This window comes from Lontra canadensis, unplaced genomic scaffold, assembly GCF_010015895.1.
Source record: "Lontra canadensis isolate GAN:19392208 unplaced genomic scaffold, GSC_riverotter_1.0 scaffold11, whole genome shotgun sequence".
Lineage (NCBI taxonomy): Eukaryota > Metazoa > Chordata > Mammalia > Carnivora > Mustelidae > Lontra > Lontra canadensis.
The window spans coordinates 26,964,894-26,992,337 of record NW_022631005.1 but is presented as its reverse complement, the minus strand read 5'-3'; the positions used below and the strand labels follow the sequence as shown (position 1 = coordinate 26,992,337).

The 27,444-nt window shown below is 40.2% G+C and overlaps 1 protein-coding gene across 3 annotated transcripts in view; it reads right to left on the bottom strand.

Moving 5' to 3' along the window:
- Nucleotides 1-27,444, bottom strand: part of NCKAP5 (NCK associated protein 5) — a 182,512-nt gene that overhangs the window by 71,406 nt on the left and 83,662 nt on the right. For all 3 annotated transcript variants that reach the window (XM_032856184.1, XM_032856186.1, XM_032856185.1), the window contains one exon: nucleotides 25,095-25,170. In XM_032856184.1, coding sequence (XP_032712075.1) covers nucleotides 25,095-25,170 — 76 coding nt within the window. The remainder of the gene's footprint in view (nucleotides 1-25,094; nucleotides 25,171-27,444) is intronic.

The window sequence follows — 27,444 nt, the reverse complement described above, 5'->3', positions numbered from 1 at the left end:
TAGTCTGAGTTTGTCAGATTTGATTTAAAAAAAGCAATTAATTGCTGTCTATGAGAAACCTACTTTATATATATTCATGGATCAGAAGATTCAATATTATTCAATTTTCTCCAGTTGACTTATAGATTCCAGGCAATCCTAATCAAAACACTACCAGTCTTTCTTACAGACATTAACAAACTGATTCTACAAGTATTTGGGAAGTGCAAACATTTTTTAAAAAGTAAAACAATCTCAGGACTGATACTACCTAAATTGTAGTTGGCTATATAATAATTAAGAGAATGTGATATTGGATGAGGATTTGCATATAGCTTAGTGGAATAGAACAGACATTCCAGAAATAGATTCACACATATATTGTCACTTGTCAAAAATGACAAGGTAATTTAATGGGGCAAAGATAATGTTTGGACAAAAGGTACTAGAAACACTGAATATTCCTAACGAGAATAATAGACCTCACCCCTTTATTCACACTGTATACAATAACTAATGCACCGATTTAAACATAACAACTAAAATTGTAAAAAGTCTACAAGAAAACAGAGATTATCTCTGTGACCTTTGATTAAGCAACAGTTTCTTAAATAGAGCTCAAAAGCAAAAACCACACACACACAAAAATGATACCTTAGATGATTAAAATAAAAAAGCCCTTCCTCTTCAATGGCATTAAAAGAAAATTAGAAGGCAAACAACAAGCTGTAAAAAAACAACAAATGTATATCTAATAATAATAATAAATATAGGGGTGCCTGGGTGGCTCAATCATTAAGCATCTGCCCTTGGCTCAGGTCATGATCCCAGGATCCTGGGATTGAACCCCACATTGGGCTCCCTGCTTGGCAGGAAGCCTGCTTCTCCTTCTCCCTCTGCTGCTCCCTGCTTGTGTTCCCTCTTTTGCTGTGTCTCTCTTTGTCAGATAAATAAATAACATCTTAAAAATGATAATAATAAATATAAATGACAATATAACAATATATTATTTATTATGTATTATATAATTAATATAATAGATTAATATATAATACATAATACAATAAAAATAATAAAAATAACTCTTATAACTCAAAAACAACAAAACAAAAAGTTCAGTACAAAGGTGAGCAAAATTTTGAATGCTTGTCACCAAAGAAGATACGTGGATGTCAGATAAACATAGGAAAGGATGTTCAACATCATCAGTCATTAGGGGGCTGCAAATTAAAATCACAGTGAGATATCACTACAGTCCCATAAATATGGCTAAAACTGAAAAGACCCACAATAATAAATGCTGACGAACTCTCTTACATTGGTCATAGGATCACAGAATGGTAAAACTACTTTGGAAAACAGTTTGGTAGTTTCTTGTGAAGTTAAACATACACTCATCATGTGATCCAGCAATAACACCCTTGCCCAAGAGAAAAGAGTACATATGTCCACCTAAAGACTCCACACAAATATTAAGACCAGCTTTGTGCATAATAGCTCAAACTAGAAATGACCAACATGTTCACTGGCTAGTGAACAGAGAAACAGATTATGGTATATTTATACAATGAAATACCAATTGGTAACAACAAAAACAGAAACAAAAACAGAACTCATATAATGTGGATGTTTCTCAAAAGAATTTACACTAATTAAAAGAGGCAGACTCCAAATACTATATGATTTGATTCCATTTACATTAAATTCTAGCAAAGGCAAACCTATAGTGATAGAAACAAATCAGTGATTGTCTGGGACTAGGGGTATGAGTGATTTCACATAAAGGAGTGTAAGAGAATATTCTGGGGTGATGAAAATGTTCTATATCTTTTTTAAAAATGTATTTATTTATTTATGTAAGTAAGTAATCACTATAGTCAATATGGGGCTCAAACTCATGACCCTGAGATCAACAGTTGCATGGTTTTCTGATTGAGCCAGCCAGGAATCCAGAAGACGTTCTATGTCTTGATTGTGTTAGTGGCTAGATAACTATATCCATTAATCAAAACTCATGGAACAGTATACTTAGAAAGAGTATATTTTGTTGTATGTAAATTATACTACAATATACTAGATTCTAAGGTATTACATGCCCAGTGGGCCAATAAAGATTTACTGAAATCCAAAAGCGCAATCCTGATGGAACATGGCTGAACAGAGGAAACGGGCTTTCCCCAGGTATAACCTCGAATTTTCCTTAGAGGATCTGAACGTAATGCTGGGAAGGAAGAGTCTTTAGGAGTCCCCAGGGAGCACAACTGGGCTATTCCTTAATCCTAGATCAGGCAGCACACAAGGGGCTTTGTTTTCTCCTTCATCCTTTTCAACTACCCCAGCTAGTAGCAACTATTATCCCCATTTAACAGAGGAGGAAAGCAAAGCTCTGAGGAGACAGAGTCACCTGATAGTGCCGGTCTGACTCCAAAGCTCAGGCTCATTAACCTGCCTCTCAGTCAGGATGGAGATCCCCAGTATCAGCGAGCCTGCCAGGGACTCTACAGGCCAGTACTTTTCTAGCTTGGGGAGTGTTGCACAGACCCCTGGATTCTCTGGCTATATGCCCAACTCTCTTCTGCAAAGAGAGTCTTAAACAGGAACCAGAGCCACCAAATGGACATGCCCTGTGAAAATGCATTTGACCTTCATCATACTTCATCTTTCTGTAGCATAGCAACATTCGCCGTATGCTTACCACAGGGTAAATGCTCTACTTGCAACAGACCATGACAAAATATGCAGTGGATACATTTTACATACAAGGAAATGGAGATTTAAGAAGGTAAATAAAGTTGCCCTTGGTCATATAGCTACAAGTAGGAGGGCCAAGATTTGGAGAAAAGTCTATACAAACTATAAAGCTTACAGGGCTGATGGTTACATATTCTCATATTGTCTTCTGTCCTCAGTTTGCCAGCACTCTGAATCAATAAGGATGCTTCGGGTGGGAAGTCACACATTATAAAGTAAGGATGCATTAGCTCATGATCCAGAGTAGAGCAAGCTTCAGGACTGCCTTGATCTAGGGCCTCTGTATCCCCTCCCCTGCAGCTTGGCAGAGTCATGCTCTGCATATCCTGTGTGTCAGCTTTGGCTTCATGTCTGTAGGAGCTGTCTCTGTTAGCTCCATATTCACCAGCTGTATGCTCCTGAGATTAGAGGGAAAGAGAAGTTGGCTCTTCGTGTGATTTCTCTCTTTACCTGCAACCACTCTGTCCACTGAAAATTAGCCAAATGAGGTCACAAGCTTATTCCTGGACCAATCCATGCCACTTGAGGACGGCCATTCATTGACTGGCCTAGAGCCTAGCTTCCTGGGCCAATTGCTTGCAGGGAAAATTACCGTAAGTGTCCTAATAACATCGTACCCTTGATGTGGAAATGAATATTGGGAAGCCAACCATAATGTCTGCTATATTTTTTCTTAGTCACTATTTCAATTGAATCTTACAGCAACACTATGCTTCAATGGTAATCTCCCCTTTACAGATGAGAACACAAATAGGCAGCCTGTGTCTTTCAGGAAACATGGACACATAAGGCAGCCAGGATTCAAAGTCATGTCTTCTCACTCCAAGTCAACAGCTTTCAGGGGCTTGGAAAACTACTGTGACCATACCCCTCTTTCCTCTTCAGACCAAATTCTAAGATGTTGCTGAGAAGATATTTATCTTCAAGCTTGGAGCTTGTGGTATCTATCATCTTTTTTTTTTTTTTCCCTAATTCAATAACCACCCCATTATGGAATCCAGTAAGCCATTTATAACCAAGTAGGAAGGTACTGTTTTTGTTTTTGTTTTTTTTTTCCCAGGACTTCCTTTCCAATGAGGCTTTATAGGTTATCATTTAAAATAAATACACAGTCTGATAAACCTTAAAACTTATTTAGTGTAATATAAACTTTCTTCTCTTTTCCCTCTTCAACCTCATTTCTAAATAACATCATGTTCAAAAAGACTGTCATTTTCAAATTCTTTTTCCACACCTTCCATCAACACACTATCAAACCATACCCCCAGGCCTCTGGCTCTCACCAGCTGTATTCATTCTCTGTAACATATCCAAAGAGAAGGTTAAGGCCTTGGGGCTTTTAATGCAAGAGTGTCATAAACATGGTCTTTTTTTTTCCCCCTTAAAAAGATGAGAGAAATAAGATTAAAAAAAAAAAAAAGATGACAAAAACCCCCCTCAAATATCTGCTTAGCTACACAGGGCATTGTTTCAACTGGAGTTCTAACCAAAATGGAGAAAGAGAACTGGCTGGTGGATGATTGTGGCATTAGTACCTAGCAGAGCTGCAGATGCTGGTAAAAGGAATCCCTTGTACCTCGGGCCCATCTTACATCTAAGATGTGCTGCCATGAATGTGATCCTTCAATTTTTCTGACAATCATGTGCTAAGTTGGGGAAGGCAGCAGCCAGTATATCCAATTTACAGACAGAGAAACCCAGGCAACGATCTGCTTAATTAGTAAGGGACAAAACTATAATGAAACTTAGGTATACTGCTTCTGGGTTCAGGGCTGCTTACACTACATTATTTGGATTCCGGAAAAGTTAGGAAAACGGTATGAAAGATATGAAAGCTCAAGATTTAGGTTGGCACCTCTGATTCTGGATTTTAAGTCTGAATCTTACATATTTTTGGCCTTTCTTTGGTGTTCAGGAAAAGTAAACAAGACTTGACAGAAAATCTGATGAGAAGATGCAATCATTTTGACCCAAGGCCAATATATAAAAATTCAAAAGATGTTATCAAAAATATCTGTTGGCACCATCTAGGGCAACTGTCATAACACGGCCTTCCAACAGACATACGTTACCATTGCACGTTGAGTCATAGTGAATGTGCTATTGATTCTTTAGACCACGTGTCTCTCTCCTCACAAGACCAGAGGAAAGAGACGAAAGAGGCATCAAGGAAGACTCGTTTTCCTAAATTTGAAGAGTTGGGAGCAAGGGGCGAAGGCATTTAAAATAAGGAGCCAAGTTAGAGCACAGGGAAAACACCCACACGGGGAAGCGACGATGGTGAGGAAGAGGAGATGAGGAGGCTGAGTGGAATCATGATGTTGGAGGTCATGCTGGGACATCTGGAGCTAAGCTTGGAGATTTTGTTTGTAAACAGAGTTTCTGGAGGAGCAGAAAGAAAAGCTACAACAGCGTTATTGAAGGTGGGGTTACGGAGGAAGACAAAGTCAGCTGAAAGAACTTCAGGAGATAAAGGCTGGAGATGTCTCTGGCAAGCTCAAGCAAGTGACAGAACACTTAGTGATACCCAGGCCCTCCCTCTCCCTAGTAGACTAGGAAAGGGCCAGGGGTAGAGCAGAACGAGGAGAATAAGGCAGCCGTTGAGTGGATCTTTCTGTGGGATCTTGAGGACTGTGGCAGAGTAGAATGTGGTAGAGCGTCAAAGGTTTTTGACAGCTAAATCTGCTTAAGTGTGCAGAGGAAAGAGAGGCTTTGCTCTGAATGACACAGCTCACCCCATTTGTTTCTGGAGAATCCCTCGCAGCTTCTATTCTATATGCCTGCAGAATGTCACCCTACATGTGGAGTTTATCATCCTTATAAAGACAGACTCATTAGTGGGGGATGGCTTATTGTGAAGCAAGGCACGTGTCCCACAGCCTGTGTCTGATCCCACTTCTCGACCTCCATCACCCCAGGACAGTTCACTCAGCCTGGCAGAGTTCCCAAGCTTGATGCGAAATCTGACTGCATTCAAGGATCCCTGAGCAATTAAGGAAGCAGAAGCAGTAAGTGTGTGCGACTCCAATATGTCGCTGTCTCATCCAGAGGTCGGTGAACAATAGGAATTTCTCACTTCAGGCACAGGGATTGCTCTTCTATCTGGCAGTTTCATTACGACACTCTACACCAGTTCCGGCTGTAAGTGAAGACCTAGCACAAATTCAGCACAGCGCCCCATCCAGTGTGCAACCCTGACAGGTTGGTTCCAGGGGACAAAGGCCATTTAACCCTGTTCCCTGGCAGTCCGGTCTTCTTGCGGAGCAGAGCAACGTGCGAATTTCACAGTGATCTAATTGTCATCCACGACTCCGGTGAGTCAGCACAATTATTTACATGGAAAGCAACTCCCACTGGTTCTAGGAAGAGCATCTCATGAACACCTGAAATCATCATTTTTGTCCTTAGAGGAGCTTTGCTCTAAAGCACGAAATCTCTCTAACAGGGCTCTTACTGTGTAATGAATAGATAGAGCATGAACATGCATCCAGATTTCCAGGGGCCTTGGGCCCTTTGCTCGTGCACAGGCCTCTTGAATCTTTTCCCCTGTTAGGGTAAGGGGACCTCCTCTGCTGAGGGCTCATACCTCCATGGGGAAACTTGCATCTTACAGACCTCTGAATGAGTTTTGATTCCAGATTCAGTTGAAGTAAAAATGTCTAGCTTTATTTGCTCCTGTGAAAGCAGACTGCTAGCCCTTCAGTAACTAGGGGACATTAGGCCACCTGCTCTACTGTTTTACACAAATGGTCATGATTAGGCTCTCTGATATTTGACTCCTGGCATCTGCAGTCTCCCCAGCTCCTACCCTGTTTATAGGCTAAGTTCACCTGTTCATTTTTTCTTGGCTTGGGGTGAAGGGAACTGAAATCTGTAGTCATCTGCACAGATGACAGCCGTTCAACTTCCTCTAAGTAGCTGATACTCTAATCATTCTGTTAAAATCTAATTACATGTAATTGTATTACGTTTCTATAGAGAAACAGAACAGTAGTGTGCATTGAGTGTGTGTGTGTGTGTTGTAAGGAACTGGCTCATACAGTTGTGGATGCTGGCTTGTCCCAAGATCTGCAGGGAGAGTAGGCAAGCTGGAGACCCAGGAGAGCTAACGGTTTAGTTCCACTCTAAGTGCTAAGGCCCAAGAACCAGGACAGCTGTCAGTGTGGTTCCAGGGCAGAGATCAGCAGGCTTGAGACCCAGGAAGAGTTATTATTTCAGTCATTTCTAGTCTGAAGGCAGGGAAAAACTGACATCCCAGCTCCAAGGCAGTCAGGCTAGAAGGAGAATTCTCTCTTACTTTCAGTGGGGCCAGTCTTTTTTTTTTTTTTTTGCCTGTTTGGATCTTTGACTGGTGGATGAAGCCCACTGCATTTAGAAGGGCAATCTGCTTTACTCAACCTGCCAATTTACATGTTAATCTTATCCAAAAACATCCTCACAGAAACATCGAGAATATGTTTGATCAAATCTCTGGGCACACCGTGGCCCAGTGAAGTTGACATACAAAATTAACGATCATAGTTATTCAGGAGCTGTTGTTTGTGGTACACCATAACAATTAAAAAGCCAAAATGTGTGTTTGTGGGGGCGAGGGGGCATTTTCTAATTGTGCAAATAAACAATTTGTGTAAATAAAACAACTGTGCAAATAAAAATTTCTAAGGTGCAAATAAACACCTGCAATATGGCCTATTTAAGATGAGCTTAATGGAAGCTACCCTGCTAATACCCCCATACCCCTCCCCGAAGCTTTGAGAGACATCACTGCTACTTAGGAAAGAAATCATTATTTTAAAACTGCTTTCCCAACATTTTACTGATGTAGACTTCTCAAACCTTATGGAAACAGAGGATAATTCTAAGACCTCTTCTCAGGAGACGTAAATGAGGCACATGGGGGAAGAAATAGCTTGTTTAGTATCATAATATTTGGAAAATGAATGCGTCTGGATTTTAAGAATGCAGGATTGCAAATCCCATCCCCTTTTAAAGGGAGTATAGTGGAACTTTCATATGTAGAAGATGAGGGCTATCTTGGTGATTAAAGACATGGCTAAAAGGCAGGTCGAAAGAGGGGCACGGATTGCATGGAGCACTGGGTGTTATACGCAAACAATGAATCTTGGAACACTACATCAAAAACTAAAGATGTTCTGTATGGTGACTAACATCACCTAATAAAAAATAATAATTAAAAAATAAAAAAATTAAAAAACTGAAAAGCAGGTAGAAAGCAAAAGGTTTAGGGGATATTACTTTTAAAGGGGGGATCTTCAATAGCTCCTTCAACAAGGTAGTTCACTTTTCAAGAGCCCTGGTCCTGGCTTGGGGGTCTCAGGAGACTCCCTGGTATCTGCCCAGCATGTTGGCAGTTGCTGGCCCATCCACCTTCTGGAGACTTACTATTTGAGTGTGCCCCCGCTGGACTTCCAATCTGCCAGTAGCTGCATCTCTTTGCCTCAAGGTAATAGCCCCAGAATCAGCCCTTGACTCATCAGTGATGGGAGGTGGTGATGAATATCCAGCTCCCTCACTCCTCAAGTGGGGAAGCTCTGAGACTTGGGTGCTACACCCTAGAGTTTTTCTGAGGTTAAACTTCTGTAACCCACAGTGGTAACCAGGTAACCAGCATGTGTGTGTGACCTGTGTAGTGTGATTTGGGCCCTGCGGTCACCATCTTGAAATGCTTAATAACATTTGGACAGGGGGGCCTGCATTTTATTTTGCACTGGGCTATGGGAATTCTGTGGTCAGTTCTGGTGGTAGCTGGCATGAGGACCCACTTTTCATAGGCTGGTCTACCACATCTATTGGACTTCTCCTATTAGCAGTTCCTAAACTTCCTGATAACCGACTGGTCCTTAAACCCTTCCCACAGGACCTCCCTCTGGGAGACCCCAAACTAAATGGTTGCAACTATCATTGGAATGTTGAAAAACACTATAAAGAATTAACAAAATCCATCTTACTAGTTTTTAAAAATAAAACAATTCACATGTGCTTAAAACTTACTAAAAATAGTGTAGTGATTATATAAGCAGTCATTACTACCCCATATTGTAATACCTGGGGAGGTTCTATAAGGAAATAGTATCCCCCCAAAGCTTCCGGACGCCTCTGCCTCACAGACCAAGTGCCCAGGTGAATCCAGCATGCAAATATCTCTCTGAAGAAGTAGGCCAATAACTAGCAAGAGAGCTGGCATTTAAACAGCGGCTCTGTATGCCATCTGTTTTTTACAAAATTATTTGTCTTTGCCAGCATGTCAAGAAGAATAAGTTCATATAATTTAGGAAATACTAAGGCATATAAATTCTTGATTATTTACAATGACAGGATTATCTATAGCCATCAAGTTTCTTTTGGTTATATCCAACCTAATTTCTTAAGAAAGAGTCAGGGAAATTGACCTATGAGGAACATATTGGAGGATTCAATCTTCAACTGAAGTTTTAAGAAAGAGATGTGAATAAGGTTTCTGGTTCCAAACAAGTGGGCTGAGCTCACCAAATCCAGAGCCGTGCAGTGTCTATGTCTGTCCAGCACCATGTCTGGAATGGAGTCAGTGCCTCATAAATCATTAGTAACTGACAAAACTTGGTTTATGGCTCTGCCTTGAGGTTTGACCACCAGAAAATGAAACTGCCTCACCCCTCCCAGTGAAGAAGCTCTAGGTTTGCCCATTGGCCCTTTCTGACACACCAGAATTTATCAAATGTAAAAACCAGTGGATGAGAAAGCAGGGAGAGGAAGAGGGCTCAGGTGGGACACCGCATATGACTGGTGGTTGTGGGTTACGTCTGTGGGCAGCCTGTGGGGGGTACAGTACTGGAGAACTGGCTGGAGAAACGGAAAACCATCTTAGGCCTTTCTCTTCATGTGGAGCTGTACATCCGGGAATTTCTACGACCAAATCCAATCATCCTCAAGTCATGTTAGTTTTCAGTATGAATCCTGTCACCACCTTGCAATGAATTATAAATAGAAAACCTCTCTCTGATTCACTTTCCTCATTGTTCAGAAAGAGGATATTGAGATTACTTGTTTTGCAACAATGGGCAGATATCTTGACTACTTCTCTCACCTTTCTCTTGGTTCACAAACTTCAGTGCAGTGTGATGGTTCAATGCAGCTGTCCCCAGAAAGGCTAGGGTTTTTAGGCTGCTTACTGGATAAATAATCAGGACAAAGGGAGATAGAGGTTATATCAACCCATTTTGAAAATGTTTTAAAATTCAAGAGTTTGTCCTGATCAGTTTCTGAACATGATGCATCTTTCTGATCAAGTTGTATAAAAACATTTTTTAGTGAAAATTCTTTTGTCCCTCTGACATACAATCAGTTTAGACCAAAAAATCTCAGTAAGAATTTATGGATGAAAAAAAGAGGTAAAGTTCTGATTACTAACTGGAACACACTGATTTTGTACCAATGGAGGAAGACAACAGTGCCTGGGGGAGATGTGGGGGTGAGGTGGGAAGGGAACTAATTATTATTATTATTTTTTTTTTCAGGAGCTTTCCCTCTTTCCTGAATGAAAACTCCCCATGCTACTCTTCCAAGTTGCCGTGAGGACCTTGAATTCAAACTGACTGCTGGGACTATGATCACACCTGACAGCATCAATCACAAGACAGCGAAGGTGGCCCAACTCCTGTATTTTCCACACAGGACACTTATGAATGTCATCTACACTCATGACATTGATGATGATGCTGATGCCATAGAGAAGTAATGCTGTTTGGAGCTGAATGCAGTGTCTCGGAAACAAAGGACTAACCTGAATTATTTTTGACTAGATTGGGAATCAGAGGGTTAGAAGCTCCATGGTGGGCAGCTATACTGGCAGCCCATTAACCCATACATCTGACTAATGTTTGTCCTGTCTAGAGTACCTTAAGGATTGTAAAGTCTTTATGTGTGTCCAAGAGTACCCTGTCCATGAGAATGACACTATCAAAGACACAAAAATCCCAATTACTTATCAATGACACTATCTCAGCCCTGGATGGAAGCATTCAGGTCAGCTTCAACTTACCTGAGAACCTCTGAATTGTTGAAGTCAACAGTTTAGTCTCATACTGCTGTATGGAGCCCTACTGGTAATAATTTGGCTGTAAAGATGTTTAGGACAAGAGCCAAGGTGAAGAGAAGATTTATCATAGCAAGTCTGCCAAGGCTTACCTTTGGCAAGGCTTGACTGCAAGGCTGGCCCTTCATTAGCACCCTCCCAGGATTTCAAGAGGGTTCCCACTACCCTAACTGATAAGAGTGGCTCACTGTGCCTAAATTGTTCATATAAACAATGTGGTTTTTGCTGAACACATGCTTTCCTTGGTGGAATATGGGATTTTATTATGTGCTAGGCAAGATGGTACCTGTGTGACCAGCCCCCAATAAAACCCTGGGCTCTCTGAGTCTCTACTGAGCTTCTCAGGTAGATAACATTTCACATGGGTTGTCATAATTTGTTGTTGGGGGAATCTAGCATGTTCTGTGTGACTCCACTGGAAGAGGACACTTGGAAGCTGGTGCCTCATTACCTCCCGATGCTGCCCCATGACATTTCTCTTTGCTGGTTTTGCTTTGTAGCCTTCACTGTAGTAAATCATAGCCATGAGTACAACTTAAAAAAAAAAAAAAGATATCTAAAGCTACCTATACGTTAACCATACCCTTCTTAATAATAACTACATTAACACTGAAGACCAACAAGTGAGTTCTTGCTAGTCCCTGGCGTAGCTGTCAAGCACCATCTGCAAAAACACTAATTTCATGCTCATAACAACACCTCACGGTATGTCTTTCTGTTACTCCCACTTGGAAGATGAGGGAACGGAGGCTTAGAGAGATTCAGGAGCTCGCTCAAGATCACAGCATCTGTTACGTGGCAAAGCGGAACCATGGAATCTGGAGCACAGGTCTATGTGACTGCAAACCCCTGGCTGGGAGATTGTGGAGGGGATCCATGGAAGCACACTTAAATAACACAAAACTTTAGGTAAATGCATGGTGGTGATGCTACTGTTACAGATGATGATGCTGAAGACTGGCCCAGAAATCACTGGATTCATTTTGCCAATTTCAAGTTTACTTGGATCCCATAACTGAAACCCCATCTTTTTAGAATTCACGAGATGTGGGATCTCAACATGGACAGGCATCTTGAAATTCAGGGATACATCCACTCCCTCAAAGAGTATTAGAAGTTGGGCCAGGGACAACAACCCCCCCACCAAAACATTAGAGAACATAAATCCTTCATCTGATGATTGAGAAAACAGAGAGATGCAGCATTTTGTACTAAGTCATAACATCCCAAACTGGGCTTTGGACTCTGATTCCATTCATTCCTCAGGACTGCCTCCTCCTTGCCACTTTTCTTCTTTTAAAATCGGAGTCAATTGTTACCCAGTGTCTGAGAAGTGCTTTTATATTTTTAAGTTAGGAGTTACGTAGGAAAGAGATCTGTCATGAAGCCGAATTATACACAAATACTTTTGACATCAGGGAAACATTCTGATGACCGGGTCGGTGGCGAGGAGAGGTAATACCCTTGGAAATGTAATCCACTCCTGCAGAAGCAGGTCAGCCGATGCCCACTCCAAATGCGTTCTTATACACATAGGATTCCTTCCAAATGGGTTCCAAAGGCAGAACACAGGGCTGAGTTTCAAATGGGCAGAAAGTCACCTTAAAGCATATTTCCCCTCCATTTGGGAGTTGACACAATTGAGTTACAGAAAGAGACTGTTTATCAAGGAGGCATGAAAGTCTCTCTTCAAATTCCTCCCGCTTTTATAATCAAACAATAACATCTCCAGGGTATAGGTTTTAGCTACAGAAGAAACATATTGGAAATTGATTCAGTGCTGCTGGCTTGGCTGTGACAATGTTTCATAACCAGGTAACCTCTCAGTTTGTTCTCCCTTCCCGAAAAGCTTTTAGCTGTGCCAGGGTGGCAAACTGAAGATAAAGCAAACATCATCCTTTTATCTGATCCTGTGCAAAGTGAGTAGAGAGGTACTGGACCACTGATAAGATGATTGCTAAATGACTCTTCTCAAATTCTGTCAATTGGCTGATGAAAGAAATTAACACTGATGTTGATAAGTTACTTTCTCAGGCTCTACCATTTTCATAAATGAAGGCTTCTCTCTCAAACAGTTAAGCCCTACTTACACATGTATGACTCATTAAAAAGAGCTCCAAAAGGCTCCATGTTGTAATGGATTCACTGAGATGCTTTCCTTTCTCTACATCCTGTTCTCTTCCCTAGGATGTCTCTTGAGTATGGATTTGTTCAAGTCAAGAGCACCCTGTTCCCAAGATTACGTTTCTTCCTTAGTTGCATATTTCAACACACAGCTCAATTTCTGTCTCTACAGTGCGCCACAGCCCTCACCTGATCTATCATTCTCGCACTCTATACCTCCTTAGTGCTAAGGTGTCCAATGTGCCAGACTTAATGAATGTATCACTGGGATTCCCAGCAGAGTGAGTGTGCGGATAACCTTAATTGAGATGGTTTTTCATTAGGTATATAAGATTGAAGACTTACAGGAGGGACAGTGCCTTCCAAGCTTCTGAAAATCTACAAGCTCCTTCCTGGCAAGCTTTTTCTTTTTCTCCTCCTCCCTCCCTTCCTTCCTTCCTTCTTCCTCCCTCCCTTCTTTTCCTTCTCTTTCTCCCTCTCCCTTTTCCTTCCTTTTTTCCTTCCTTCCTTCCTTCCTTCCTTCCTTCCTTCCTTCTTCCCTCCCTCTCTTCCTCCTTCTTTCTTCCTCTCAAATCACTGTTACTTCTCAGTCACTAGTTTTTCATTCCCTTCATGGTAATAGTTTAGAACCGCTGGCTTTAACAACACTTAAGGCACAGACAGTTGAGCTAATTCATAACGTGTGGTCAACTCGGAATTATCTGTGGTAATATGGAGGAGAAAAAAAAATAAAACTTTCAGAGTTTCCCATAGTCTCTGTTTCTAACTTACTCCTCTGACACCTAGTGTGCTTCAGAATTGATGATGGGTAACTATATGAGTGGTCAGGGCTGTTTATCTTCTTCCCCTCTCCTTCTCCTCCTGGCCAGTCTCTCATCTGGAGATGCCAATGGGCCAGACAGATGGTAGGTGGGTATGGGGCAGGTGAGGGATGTATTGCATAGATCAGAAGGATAAACAGGATGGCCCATTCAGCCCACAGATACACTTGCCAAAGTATATTTGTGTTTTGCTTTGGATAGTACTTTAATTTTTATCTTTTTTTTTTTTAAATTGTAAAACATATTATAAATACAGGAGTGTGTACAAGTAAATTTATTTAAATAAACACCCATGACCCACCTTAATAACATATACAGTGTTTTTAAGCCACTCTTGTGCTCCTCTTTGGTCATATCCTTCTTCCCCTACTACCTCGCCATAGGACAACCACACTGTTGTTGAATTTCATGTTACTCATCAACTTTAGATGTTATTTTTGTTTTCATAGAAAAAAATATGACATGTTGATTATATTTATGTCTAGCCACATCTCCAGAATTGTAATGGTTTATGATGTAAACTTTTATTATTATGGATATTAGTCAAAAAAGTTTAAAAGACACAGCCCTTCAAAAACTCTTGGCAAGTACATCAGGGACTATATGCCACAGTGACCAAAGCAACATTGTCACAACAGCAAAAAATGGAAACCAACCCAAATGTTCTTCAAAAGTAGAAAGGATAAATCTTGATACATTTATGCTATGGAATACTATACAGCAGTGAAAATTAATCAACGCAGCAGCATGTACCATTATAGTATTCATCGCAGAAATCATGTTAGTTAAAAATGCCAAATGCAACAGAATACATAAAATATGATTCTATTTGTATAATGTACAAATTAAACAACAGTGTGATAAAGTATACAAATAAAAATGAATACTAAAAGGCAATATATGTGTGTGTATATATGCAACACACACAAATACACACACACACACACACATATATGCCACAATTTCTTTATCTGCTCATCTGCAAATAGGCGCTTAGATTATTTCTGTACCTTAGCTATTGGAAAGAATGCAGCAATGAATGTGATGTGCAGATATCTCTTTGAGATAGTGGTTTTATTTCCAAATAGAGGTATTTTATAATCTAGCAATCCCACCTCTGGGTATATGTCCAAAGGGAATAAAATTACTATCTTAATGTGTAGATTTCCTTTTATTTATCTTGCCTGTAACTAATTTGGCTTCCTGAAACTAAAGATTGGTAACTTTCTTTAATTCTGCAAATTCTTAGTCACTAATTCTTTTAATACTATGTTTACCCTGTTCATTCCATTCCTTTTCTCAGGAGATACAATTAGTTACATGTGGATTTTATCACCTCTTACTTAATTATTTTACCTCTCTTTCATTTATCCGCCCCCTTGATTCTCTGTGACAGATTTTCTGTAATTGTTCAACTCTGTCTTTCAGCTGAATAATGCTCTCATCAGTGGTAATCAGTACTAACAGCTTTTAATCTTTTGCAGTTCTATTGTATTCTTTTTTGATACCAGACTGTTCATTTGTTTGTTCCTTTGTTAACGTTCATTTCCTCTTGTGTTTACCTTAAATACATCAAATATTTTTATTTTATAATCTCTATTGGTTAATTTCCAATTCTGCAGTCTTTGTGGACTTATTCTATAGCTTGTCTTCTTTTTTTCCTGCCACTTGCTAATGAAGTCTTTGTTTCCCCTTTTTAGTGATTTTCTCTTGTGAGTTCATCTTCCTTGGAACTTTATCTGTGTGAAATTCAGAGTGGTTGCATCAAGAGAGGACTGGGTTGGGTTCTGCTGTATTCCTGCAGGCACCATCAACATGAATCTGCATTTTTAAAAACCTTTCATTATGATACATTTCAAAAATTCTCAAGCAGTGGGATTGCCCAGCTCAAAAGATATTAATATTCTGCCATTCATATTTCAACGGTTCCCTCTTCCAGTTTCTTCTCTGTAGTACTTAAAAGCACAATTCAGAACACTTAAAAAAAAATCAAGCTTGGGGGTTGAAGGGACACAGAGACTGAATTAGTGCCTTGAACCAAAGGAGTGTGAGCCAAGGATTTAGAATTTTCAGAGGAGACTTTTCTCTTTTTATTTTCTCTCCCCTACCCTTCAGCTAGAGTTAAGACTGTGTTGAGACTGAGTTAGGAGATTATGCTTGAAGTCTTCCTCTGGGTTTGTTGCCACTGCTCTTGGGAATCCAGCTTGATGCTGGTAGGGAAGGGATGTGTTTTGAACTAAATGGCACCCTGCTGAGGCCCTATTATGCTTTCATTGTGTCAAAAGCTTAGCTCCTTAACACCAGTCTCCAGGGAGCGTGACATTGTCCTGGGTCATCCAGGTCGGAGAGACTTTCAGTGCTAACACCAGGAAAGTCCAGGCAAACGAGGAAAACTAGTCACCCTAGTCCTAAATCGTCAGAGACTAGTACATACCCCATGGGCAAATGCTGGTTATAGCACTCTGTGCCCCTGCCACCTCTCCTCCACCCCACTGAAGATTCAAGCTCTCTTGCTGTCTGTACCTCTGACACATTCCAGATCAACCACGCATTTAAGAAAAATATGCATATTTTTATATTATATTTTATACTTTTAGATGCGAAGTTCTGGGAAAGGACTTTGAAATTCTAATTTGAAGTATCGCCAGATAAAGGAACATCTCTGAAGATTTGCTTTTAACAATTGAGCCCACATTTTAAAATGTATCATATGTCACATAAAAAAATCTATACTTTTTGGCTTCTGGTGAAAAATGGAAAGACTTGGTCACATAGGGCCAGTCTTCTACAGTGACAACTGGAATTGACAAGGAGCTACTCCCCTGAGGTGGGTCATATTCTCTCCACTCCTCAAAACCCCTATCACTCATGTAATATATGCTTGCGTATGTCAGGTCTGGGCCTGTCTCACTCTTTGACCCAGGGGATTATTTGAGTTTGCAACCCCTGACCAAGCAATCTGCTAAAAGGATTCTTGACTTGTGGTGGCTGCAAGGTGACCGAAAAGGTACCTGGCCATCATTTAACATTCTCAGGGGTTTATTTACTTCACAGCTATGGACTAGGCTGGATTTGGATGCAGGCTCCACTCCATAGCAGTCATGGTGCTGAGAAAAATATGCAACTATTCAGAACATCCATTTCTCTACTGCAAAGGATGACCTTAACTTGAGGGGGGGTTGCTTTGAGGATAAAACAAGACAACATACATAAAACATTTTGGCTAGGGCCCAGCATTAAGAAAGCTTTTAATAGGTAGTAGATATTAAGGTAATATATGCCATCATCTTATTTCTTTCAGAATCTTCTGTCACATTGGGCAGCTTTCTGGGGCTGAGACACTCTGTTCTTTGACTTTGTTTTGACCTCTACCTATTCCTCACCATGCCATAAGTTACACACACATCCTTAGGTTTACTTTAAGTGAATTAACTGCCCTCTGAGAAATTGAGGGAACTGTACAAAAAGAAGTCACTGAACAGCTATTTCAGATTCTCCAACTTTGTGTTATAGAGCAATAAGCCTTCAAAAAAATGTGGGGAAAAAAGGCAAAAAATTATTTAATGTGTCTACCACTGCCTATTCAGTGGGCCTTGTCCCCTACTAGTACCTGGGTTAATTCATGCCAGTCCCTAGGGCTTCGTCTGCCTCCGCTCTTAGCAGCTGAGCCTCCCCATTTGAGGAATACCACCCTTGCCTTTCCTAAATGTCAAGCCATTCCTTCTTTTGCTTTCCAGTTCCCTGGAAGGAGAATGTACCAGCTTGATGACTCATCCTTTAGGATCTTGCTGGTACCAAGCTGCGAAACACACTGTTGCTATCAGTCAGTGATACTGAATGTCTACCCTTTCCAGAGACCAGGTGAAGCATGACAAGTAATTTAAGAACCCTTACCTAAAGTAAATAATAAGTAGGAAATATATACATAATTAATAAGTAGAAAATTCAGATACACCCTAACAGCCTACCAGGAGATCTTTTGGGGCAGAGAGCCCTTTGGAAATCCTTACGTTTTCCTGGATATCCACTCTTTCACATAAATACATTATTCTATTCATCACGGCACCACACAGGAGGAAACAATATGGCACATTTGACTATACTGCATTTGATTGGTCCAAAGATAAGTGAGAGAAAATAAAAATGTGTCTTGATTTGAAAAGTTGGAACATGAGCATCATAGCGATTAGATAGCCACTTTTTATCATGTTAGTCTTCCCTTAAAAATCTCCAGTCTGTGTATTGTTCTGTAGGCTAAAGTTCAAATATCTAAGCCTGCTTTCATGGTCTCCACAAAACCAACCCTATCTGTACCTTATCCTCAAAAATCACTCTCTACCCCAGCCAAGCTGGTCTTCCACTGACTCTTCTCTGTTGAAGTATGCCACATTCCTATCTCCAGGCCTTTGCTTATGCTCTTGCCTTCAGTTGAAGGACATCTCCCATCCCCCTTGCTGATAAAATCCTAACACTTGGGACAGTCATTCCCAAACTTTACTGCCCACTAGAATCACCTGGGGATCTTTAAAAAGATGGCTCCTATCCCTAGAGCTTGTGATTTTTATGTGGTGTGACCTAAGCATCAGCATATTTAAGGACCTCCCAGGGAATTCTGATGTGTAGCAAAGTTTGGGAACCACTGGTATAAATGGAAAATTCTCTTTAACTTCCATATCTTATTCTCTCACACTTGTCTTTTCCTTACAAATGAAAACCAATATTTCTGGCTTTACCAAAGCTGAACTCCACCCCTATTCTGTACACTCAGAGGTATGCAGAATGTGTCTCAATCTTATCTGTGGTCACATTGTATCAGAATCCTCTGTTTGCTTTTCTGTCTTCCTACTAGACTGCAGTTCACAGAGTACACGTACTCTTATTCATCCCCTATCTCCAGCATTTAACACAGGTCGTAACTCGTAGAAGATACGCAATAGAGGCTTGTTGACCCAAGTAGAACTCAGCTCCCTGGTGCAAACTATAGGAGCAAATACTTTATAGGAGGAAAAAAAAAAAGCCATACTTTCATCTTTCCAAGTCTACAACTCTCTATCTTGAGGGAAAACAAAACAAAACAAAGAAACAAAAACAGAGGAAGGGAGTCATAGACAAGGCTTTAGTATGCTCGCATACAGATGTCTCTATCAAAGACTTATCTAGTGACTATCTCTGGTAGTTAGAGGAAAGTACATATAAGGAGAAAGTCAACAGATGACAAGAACAGAGAATCAGCCACAAAGGAACGAACAAACAAACAAATGAGGAGGATGACATGGATGACATGTGATGTCCCAAGCACAAGGTTTAGCACAGAATGGATAGTCAGTGGATTAAAATGAATATTACTACCTCTGTCCTTGGTCAGAAGAAACCACAAGGTCCTATTTCCATGGATCTATTTTGTGACAGGTGGAATTTATATTTCAGGCTGCCAGATGCAAAGCTTCCCCTTTGAAGTTTGTCACTTGTGGTTAAAAAATAGGAGAACTCCATGTAGTCAGGTTAAGTTTCCTTTCCCAGGCTGTTACTTTATAGTACCTCTTAGATGTCATTTTCTATGTTTGGAAATGCAGAAATAGCATCATCCCAGGAAGTATTAATATGAAATCTAAATGATGTAACTGCATCAAATGTTCACTGCATCCTATTCTTTATCCATAGGCTTTATTATCTAAGTATTTTTCTATTCAGTTCCAGTCTGTTAGTCAACAGAACATAATTTTGTTTTCATCAATAGCTCACTCTTCCTTCAATTAAGCCTAAGCATGTTGGTACACTATTCAAAATACAACATTTGACTTAAATAGCCTTCTAGTAAAGAAGCTATAAAAGTCTGATCAAGCTTCTAAGATATGTTTTAATTTTATTTTTAGTATGAATGTCATTCCATATACATTAAATTTCTATTTTTTTTCAAAATTTTTCAGTGTCGGATATTGATAATATTCTTGAAGTAAGACAGATAATTATCAAGAACTTTAATTGATTGGGAGCTACAGTAGCAGAATCCCTGGTATTTCATTCTAGACAAAGGAAAATTGATTGTCATTCTAGAGAAAGGAAAATTCTAGATGCATTATATTAAACAGAAGATTTATTTGAACCTCTACATACTTTGTGGGTGACCAAGTATACATTACTCATAAATATGGTGGTGGCAAACTAATCCAAGTTTGGTACATTTTCTCAAAAAGTTATTCAAGGTAAAATATGCTAATAGGAAGTGGTCATTCAGGTCATGCAAGACAAAAACTAGGCATCAATCATTAGAATTAATTATATCTTTTCCAAAAATGATTCTAATTTATTTTTTGTCATTTTCTTAAATGGTGGTGAAAGTTTGTGTGTTTGTTGTACCAAGGAGGCAGACTTGGTAAAGGGTGGGCTGCTGGCTAACATTGGTACATGTTCTCTAAAAGCCATTCTCCCTTTCTTCCAGAGAACCTCGTGGAGGTTTTCTTTTTGTTTTTGTATTTTTTTCTGGACATATGGCCTCCTGTCTGGCATGTTTCCCATCCAATGTGCTAAGTACTGACCAAGAGCAGAAGGGATAGGTCAACTGCTGGTAAGTGTTTATAAAAGGCTGAACTACACCTTTCCTTATCACTTCTTCCTGCTGGTTAGGAAATGGATGGTTTTTCAATAGCCATCTCGAACAAATGAAGTAACCTTGGGAATGAAAAACATATGAACCACAGGTTCAAGATAGGAAGAGACTATCAGCCTGGATCACCTTCCTCTGCACTGTCCTGTGTGGCAGTAAGAAATTTCTGTTCTTATTTAAACCACGGTACTCTGGGGTTTCATTCACTAGGATCTGAACTTGACACTAGGGGTACTAATAACTATGGAAATCCTGTCTTGGATTTAAAATAACTGTGGTCTGGGTAATTCAAACTGTAGAGTCTATGTATGGATAACAATTGTTGACCATATGGGATTAGGTCATTAATATTAATACAAAAAAGGAGGTTTCAGAGCTTTTTCCATGCGGATGAGATAAACATCCAGGTCCTGGTTCTTAGTCTCCATGTAACTGAGGATCTTGAATCAAGAGTCTATGAAACCTTCTCTTTCCATCCTAAGAACCACAGTTGGAGACATTTTGACATCAGGCTAGGACTTGTCTCCTCTGTTGGGTGAAGAAGCTGCTGCATTCGTTGACCTTCACTGGAATCTGATCTACAGATTCTGTGACAATAGTAACTATGTGGCATGTGACTCTTTTATCCTTTCTGCCTCTATCAAACTCCAGACTGGGCACAATGCTACGTAGATTTTTGGTTGTTTTATGGTTGGGTGTGAGATGGTTAGGAGAACAAGGTCTATGAATTACACTGATGTGAAATGGAGATTGCACCTGGTTCTGTGAATCTCCTCTATTTGACTCAACACATTGCTGTCCCACTTCTTCGCTTTTAGGCAGGCTATCTCTCCAAAGCACTTTTATATGACAAAATAACTTTCCTCCCTGGCACTGCTTCTTGTGTTATTCGGTGTCTGAAGTCAGGTTGATTCTGCCCTTTCTTCCTCACCCTACAATTTGCTCAAACCATTGATGTGAGTGCCTGAAACTTGAATAAAAAAGTTTCAAGAGCTCCTCTTAACTAGAGGTAAAACTTTTCTTGAGTCTTTGTTATAATGCAAATATGTGACCTGAAAAATCACCTGCTTAATCTACTGCTCCACCAACGTGGACATGACTCAGTTTACCAGATTAGCTAGCTAGAGTCTAGAGAGAACAGGGAATAAGAAAATGAAATGGGACAATGGGAATAAGCTGGTGTATGGTCTAATAATTAAGTCACAGGGGGGTCCTTATTGAGCACCTATTACCTTCCTACATAATGTATTAGTTGCTGGCTGGACCCCAGAAAGATCCCTTGGAGGTAATTCCCGAAGTGGGTAGGAGAGTACCAAGGCAACTCCGCAGAGCTCCCCCAAAGAAAGCCAGATTCGGGGCTAGACCATGCCCTTTGTCATCCTCTCCCTTGGTGAGAAGAGCCAGAAGGGTTCCCTTGGAAGAGACTAAGAAGGCCCCCAGACAGCAGGGGAGAGTAAACAGATTTCATGACCCTATGGGGCTATTGGACAGCTTGTTGTTTGTGCCTTTTTAAAATTTGGAGCAAATAACATGCATCCTCCACTTTCCTAGCATCGACCATGAGTCCTTGTTTTCTTGGATATCATTCAGTTCTACTTGGCTTCTTCCTCAAACTCCTCAAAAGATATTTTCTCCTCTTTATGGGAATTTCTGGACCCTCTGCCTCTGCTTAGACAATTATTTTTGATGTTCTCACTGGCTGGCGTTTTTAATAAGAAAGTGTTATTTGAATTAATTCCCACTGATCATTTAATCCTATTAGATAATTAATATAATATGTAGGGTGAACCTATTACAGTTAAATAGCAGGAAAGAACAATTAGAAATATGGGGTTTGTGATCATTTGTGTTAAGATTTCTATTAGGTTAGGCTAGTCATTTTCTTGCTGCTTATTAACATTGAAGTCTGAGATTTATTAGGGTGATTTTAAAGAAAAAATTTAGTTGTATTATTTTACTTAATTCATGAATCTTGAATTTCAACATAGAGCAGGCTTAGTTAACAATATCTTGTCTTATAATCAACTCATAACACTTTGATTAAACCAACGTGATTATCCTTAACCACAGAAATGCAAACATTCAGGTCACAAATTTTCTGATTATTCTTTTTTGTGACAGACATTAGCTGATATTTGGTTAGAAGCATAATATATTTAGATTTGCTCAGTTACTGTGAGTGGAAAAACATTCTATGGTTATATAATATTGTGAGGCTATGTGACAACACTTTGTTTAGACAAAATGAAGAATATTGGTTTATCAGGGTGCTAAAAATATATTCTCAGGCGTTCTTCTGGAATAAAAAGAAATAACCACTTGATCTATTGAGCCTCATTCAATCTTGAAATGGATGAAGTTTGGGGCACCTGGGTGGCTCAGTGGGTTAATCCTCTGCCTTCGTCTCAGGTCATGATTTCAGGGTCCTGCGATCGAGCCCTGTGTCAGGCTCTCTGCTCAGCAGGGGAGCCTGCTTCCCTCTCCGCTTCTGCCTGCCTCTCTGCTTACTTGTGATCTCTGTCTCTGTCTCTGTGTCAAATAAATAAATAAATAAATCTTAAAAAAAAAAAAAAGAAAGAAACGGATGAAGTTTTAGAAGGTTGGCTGTGGTGATCTTATTCACTGGTTAACTAGGGAATATTCTCAACCACGTTCTCCCTGCTATCTCATGCAATAAATAGAAGCAACATACAAACTTCCCCAGCCTCCTTTACAGCTAGGATTGGTTTCATGATCTTGTTCTCATCAATGCCATGAAAAATGGAGTCTATGGGGTGGATTCCAAAGGAGCTCTTATTCTTCCTTATACTTTGTGCCTTGAATGTAAATGGAATGCCTAGAGTGTCAGGAATCAATTTGCAACCAAAGACAACAGAGATGAGGACATAAAGCCAGGGCTTTTGATGACATCATTGAGCTACTAGCCTTCTTTCATATTTACCTTCCTCCAGATTTTTAATTGCGTAAGATGATTAAATGACTTCATTACTTACGTAAAATGGCTGGTCAGTTTTGTCGTTGTTGTTTCACGTGTAGCCAACAGCAGCTTATCATATAGTTCTCCCCTAGTTTGAGGAGATAAATCTACATTGCGTGCAGACCAAGTCAGCCCGCTGTCAGAAACATGGTCCAAATTTACTTCCCTGAGAGTAATTGAAAGCAGCACTTTCCAAGGGAACTTTGTGTGACGATGGAAATGTTCATATAGACTACCATGAATACGTGGTCACTGAGTACTTGAAACGTGACTAGTGCAAATGGAGGACTGAATTTTTAATTATATATAGTTTTAATTAATTGAAACTGAAGCTGAAATAGCCACCTAAGCCTACTAGCTATCATATCAAACAATGCAAATCTAAAAAAACTGGAAGTCTATTAAAGGATAGATTACTGTAGTTCTTTTGAAAAACACGCAGCCTCTAACTTTATATATGTTATTTCATAGGCCCAGGAACACCTCATTATGGAAAAATGATGATTCAGCGGGGCTTTACATAGTGTCATGTTTGAAGGTTTTTAAACCGTATTTAACTTGCATATCAGCTAATGACACACAACTGATACCAATTTAAGCATCTGGGGGAGGAGCTTGACCTCCAATGTGGAACTCACTATTAACTGCTATACCGAATGTGATTGGTAGAAATTACTCCAGCATGCCTCGGTGTCCTGTGCAATACTAAATAATCAGCATGCTTCCACGCACAGCAATTCCTAGAGCCTGGGGAAAAACAAATTCTGCAACCATCCACGGTGGCCCAGAACAGCTGAAGGTATCACCTCTTCCGTCACCTGACAAGGATCACAGACAACTACTCTGTCACCAGCTGCCTCCTGGCTGCTGAAAACAGGTCAGCAAAGGGTCAGCAAGTCGTTCTGTGTTGGGAGGCTGAGTCCCTTCAGTCTAGGCCGATGCACAATTTCAATTATCAATAATCAAACTGTCAATAATCAAACAATTTCAATAATCAAACTTATTCCAGAAACAGGACTATTCACACTCAGGGTTCTCCCAAAAATGATGAAGAAAGTAAGTCATGAAGTTCTGTGTGTAAAACACACTCTATTAAAAAAAAAAAAAGTTCAATTTAAGAAAGCTACCGTCCCTCATTTCTGACCAATGGTAGTTAGGTAAATGCTTCCTGAGACAATTATAGACACTGGATGGACCCAAAGTCGACTGCTGTCCCCAGAGAAGTTATGTATCCTCAGTGTTATTCTCCTTTCATGTCCACAAGGACTTGCTTCTCGTCGGTCTGCAGTGTGTTGCTTTGAAAATACCGATGTTTTCTTGACGGGTCTGGTTTTGAACTACTTATTTTACAGTAGCTTCCAATGTTCAAGAAGATAAAAATAACCATGTGCGAGAAGTTAAGACCCAGTCCTTGGGGCGCATGGGTGGTGCAGTAGTTCAGTGTCTGACTCTTGGTTTTGGCTCAGGCCATGACCGCAGGGCCGTGAGCTGGAGCCCCACGCAGGACTCCACACTGGGCGTGGTGTCTGCCTGAGATTCTCTCTTTCTCCCTCTCCCTCCCTCCCCCTGTGCGCTCTCTCTCTCTCTCAAATAAATAAATAATATATTTAAAAAAAGAAGAAGTTAAGACCCAGTCCTCATAGAGGCTAGGCGTGAGACACGCTCTATAGGAACACACTGTGTCTGAAAGAAGGTCACGTTCAGAAAGTATCACCCATAAAGATGTACCAAGATGTAAATGTTTACCTATGATGTGGCTCTGAAACGTGGAATCTGCAACTGTATCTTCATCCTCCTGCAGGCTCACATTTGCTTCTTTTATCTGCAGCAACAAGAAAATAATGTAAGTTCTTATTTGTTATATGAAATAGACTGTTCACAATCAGAATGATGTTTCATTCTGTAACAAATGTGGGTATGTGTGAGTGGGTGTGTATACACACACAACACACATGTATACACACACATACATGTAAACACACATACCTGTACATACATATATGTGAATGTGTGTGCATCTATGTGTACACACAGATATATATATACATGCATAGATATTTTCTTCATTCTACTTTTCCCTACTCTATCACTTGGCTGTATCACAAATTTTAATTACTAGAGCAAGAGTATATTTTCAGAAACATAACCCCAGACCTGGAAATGAGGATTTACAGGGCACCTAATTCTCCATAAGATGTTAAAGATACAGCTTTGGCTTTTAAGACTTAATAAAGTCAATAACACAAAGCTGTTAGGTAAAATTAAAGTCAAAGGAAATATAATTCCTCCAGAGACAGTGACTTCTACCACAAGTTATTTTAATAAGAAGAAAGAAATATACTTAGATCTCCTGACCCTTTCCTGGAATGTAACTCTCTAAGAAAATGATTTCTTTTGTTCTTTCTATGATGAAACATAAGGTGACTGTGATGTATACTTAGTGAACTAGAGCAGTGACACATTTATATTGATTTTTTAGGTCAAAAACATTCTCCTTCTATTTCAGCTGAAATATCCAGATGCTGAATGGGTTAGCACTCGGCAGAACTCTAGAGAGACCTGAATAAGTCACAGTGTTTTATGAATGAGAATTCTGATCTCCAGCAAGTTTCCTTCAACGCACTGTAAGTGGAAGTGCTGGGATTAAGACTCATGTCCCTTGTTTCTCAATCTAGTGGCAGTGGTTGCAACAATGCAACCAGTGCGAACCACTATTTAAAAGGCAAACTCTGAAATACTACAGATTACTCAGTATTACACAATTACAATTTTCATGCCTGTGATCTCAAACTCCCCAGAGCGAGCTAGATGCTACTGTTAGCCTCTTCCTCCTGAAGAAACAGATAAGTAATTGCCAAGGTGGTGGAACCAGGATTCAAACTCAGCAAAACTGACTGCAGATTTGTGTTCATCTGTGGGCACTTTGTTTTTCTCAAATTTTCCTTTGACTATGCCAGTGGACTTGGCCTCCATTTCAAGACAGCTTGTGGTTGTTGGCAGAATGACCCTAAAACACTCTCTTAAAATACATCCTCATCAGTCACCTGGGAAGCCAGTGATAATGACATGAACTGTGCACTGAATGCAGTGGGGTTCTGCTTCGGCACATACATTAGAGGCCGTCAGTGGATATGCTCAGGAGCTTGAGCTGAATGCCAAGAAACTCTTATTTCATACTCACAATATAGAAATTCATATGGTTGCATACTGACCTTGAGTAGATTTAGCTTTTGACTTTTTACCTATTTTTCATATCTAATGGAATAAGACCAATTATTTATATTTTATAACTTTGGTTCCAATATCAGAACGTAATTGGTGCTTGTTCTGGATGTGCTGGGAGCCAGAAGGTGGCAGACTGAAGAGAGTATGGAGAAGGCATCCTGAACCCCACAAGGAGAGACCAAGGATTGAATATCCAGAGGTCACATTCATCACTTCTTCCCCGCATCAGCTCTCTGCTCTGCGGGCACTTCCCTGTTTTTTAGCACGTCCAGAGGAAGAAAGTTGGGGAATGGGGCAAGGGTGGGGGGAGGCTTCATCAAGTCTGTGGACACTTCGGTAGTGGACATTTGTGGATAGCAGAGTAGAAAAGCACTGTGAGCATGAGCAAGGCTAACATCCTACTTAATTGCCTTCCAAAGTTTGTGTAGCTCAGTGACCTATTTGTGACAAGGCTATCAAAAGACCCACCGACAAAGGGATCTCAAACTACCTACATTTCCATTAACAACCCAACATGAAACTTCCATCCTCATTTAGAGAGACATCAAGGAAATCTCTATATTCTCAGCCCATACATGTCTCATGTTTTCTCTTACCTGTTATGTAAAACAGTATTTCCTTTAGGTTCTTCTACACTGATCTATTTTTTTTTTAAGATTTTATTTATTTATTGACAGAGATCACAAGTAGGCAGAGAGGCAGGCATAGAGAGAAAGAGAGAGGAGGAAGCAGGCCCCCCACAAAGCAGGGAGCCCGATGTGGGACTCGATCCCAGGACCCTGAGATCATGACCTGAGCCAAAGGCAGAGGCCTAACCCACCAAGCCACCCAGGCACCCAACAGTGATCTATTTTAAACTTGAAGGTATCCC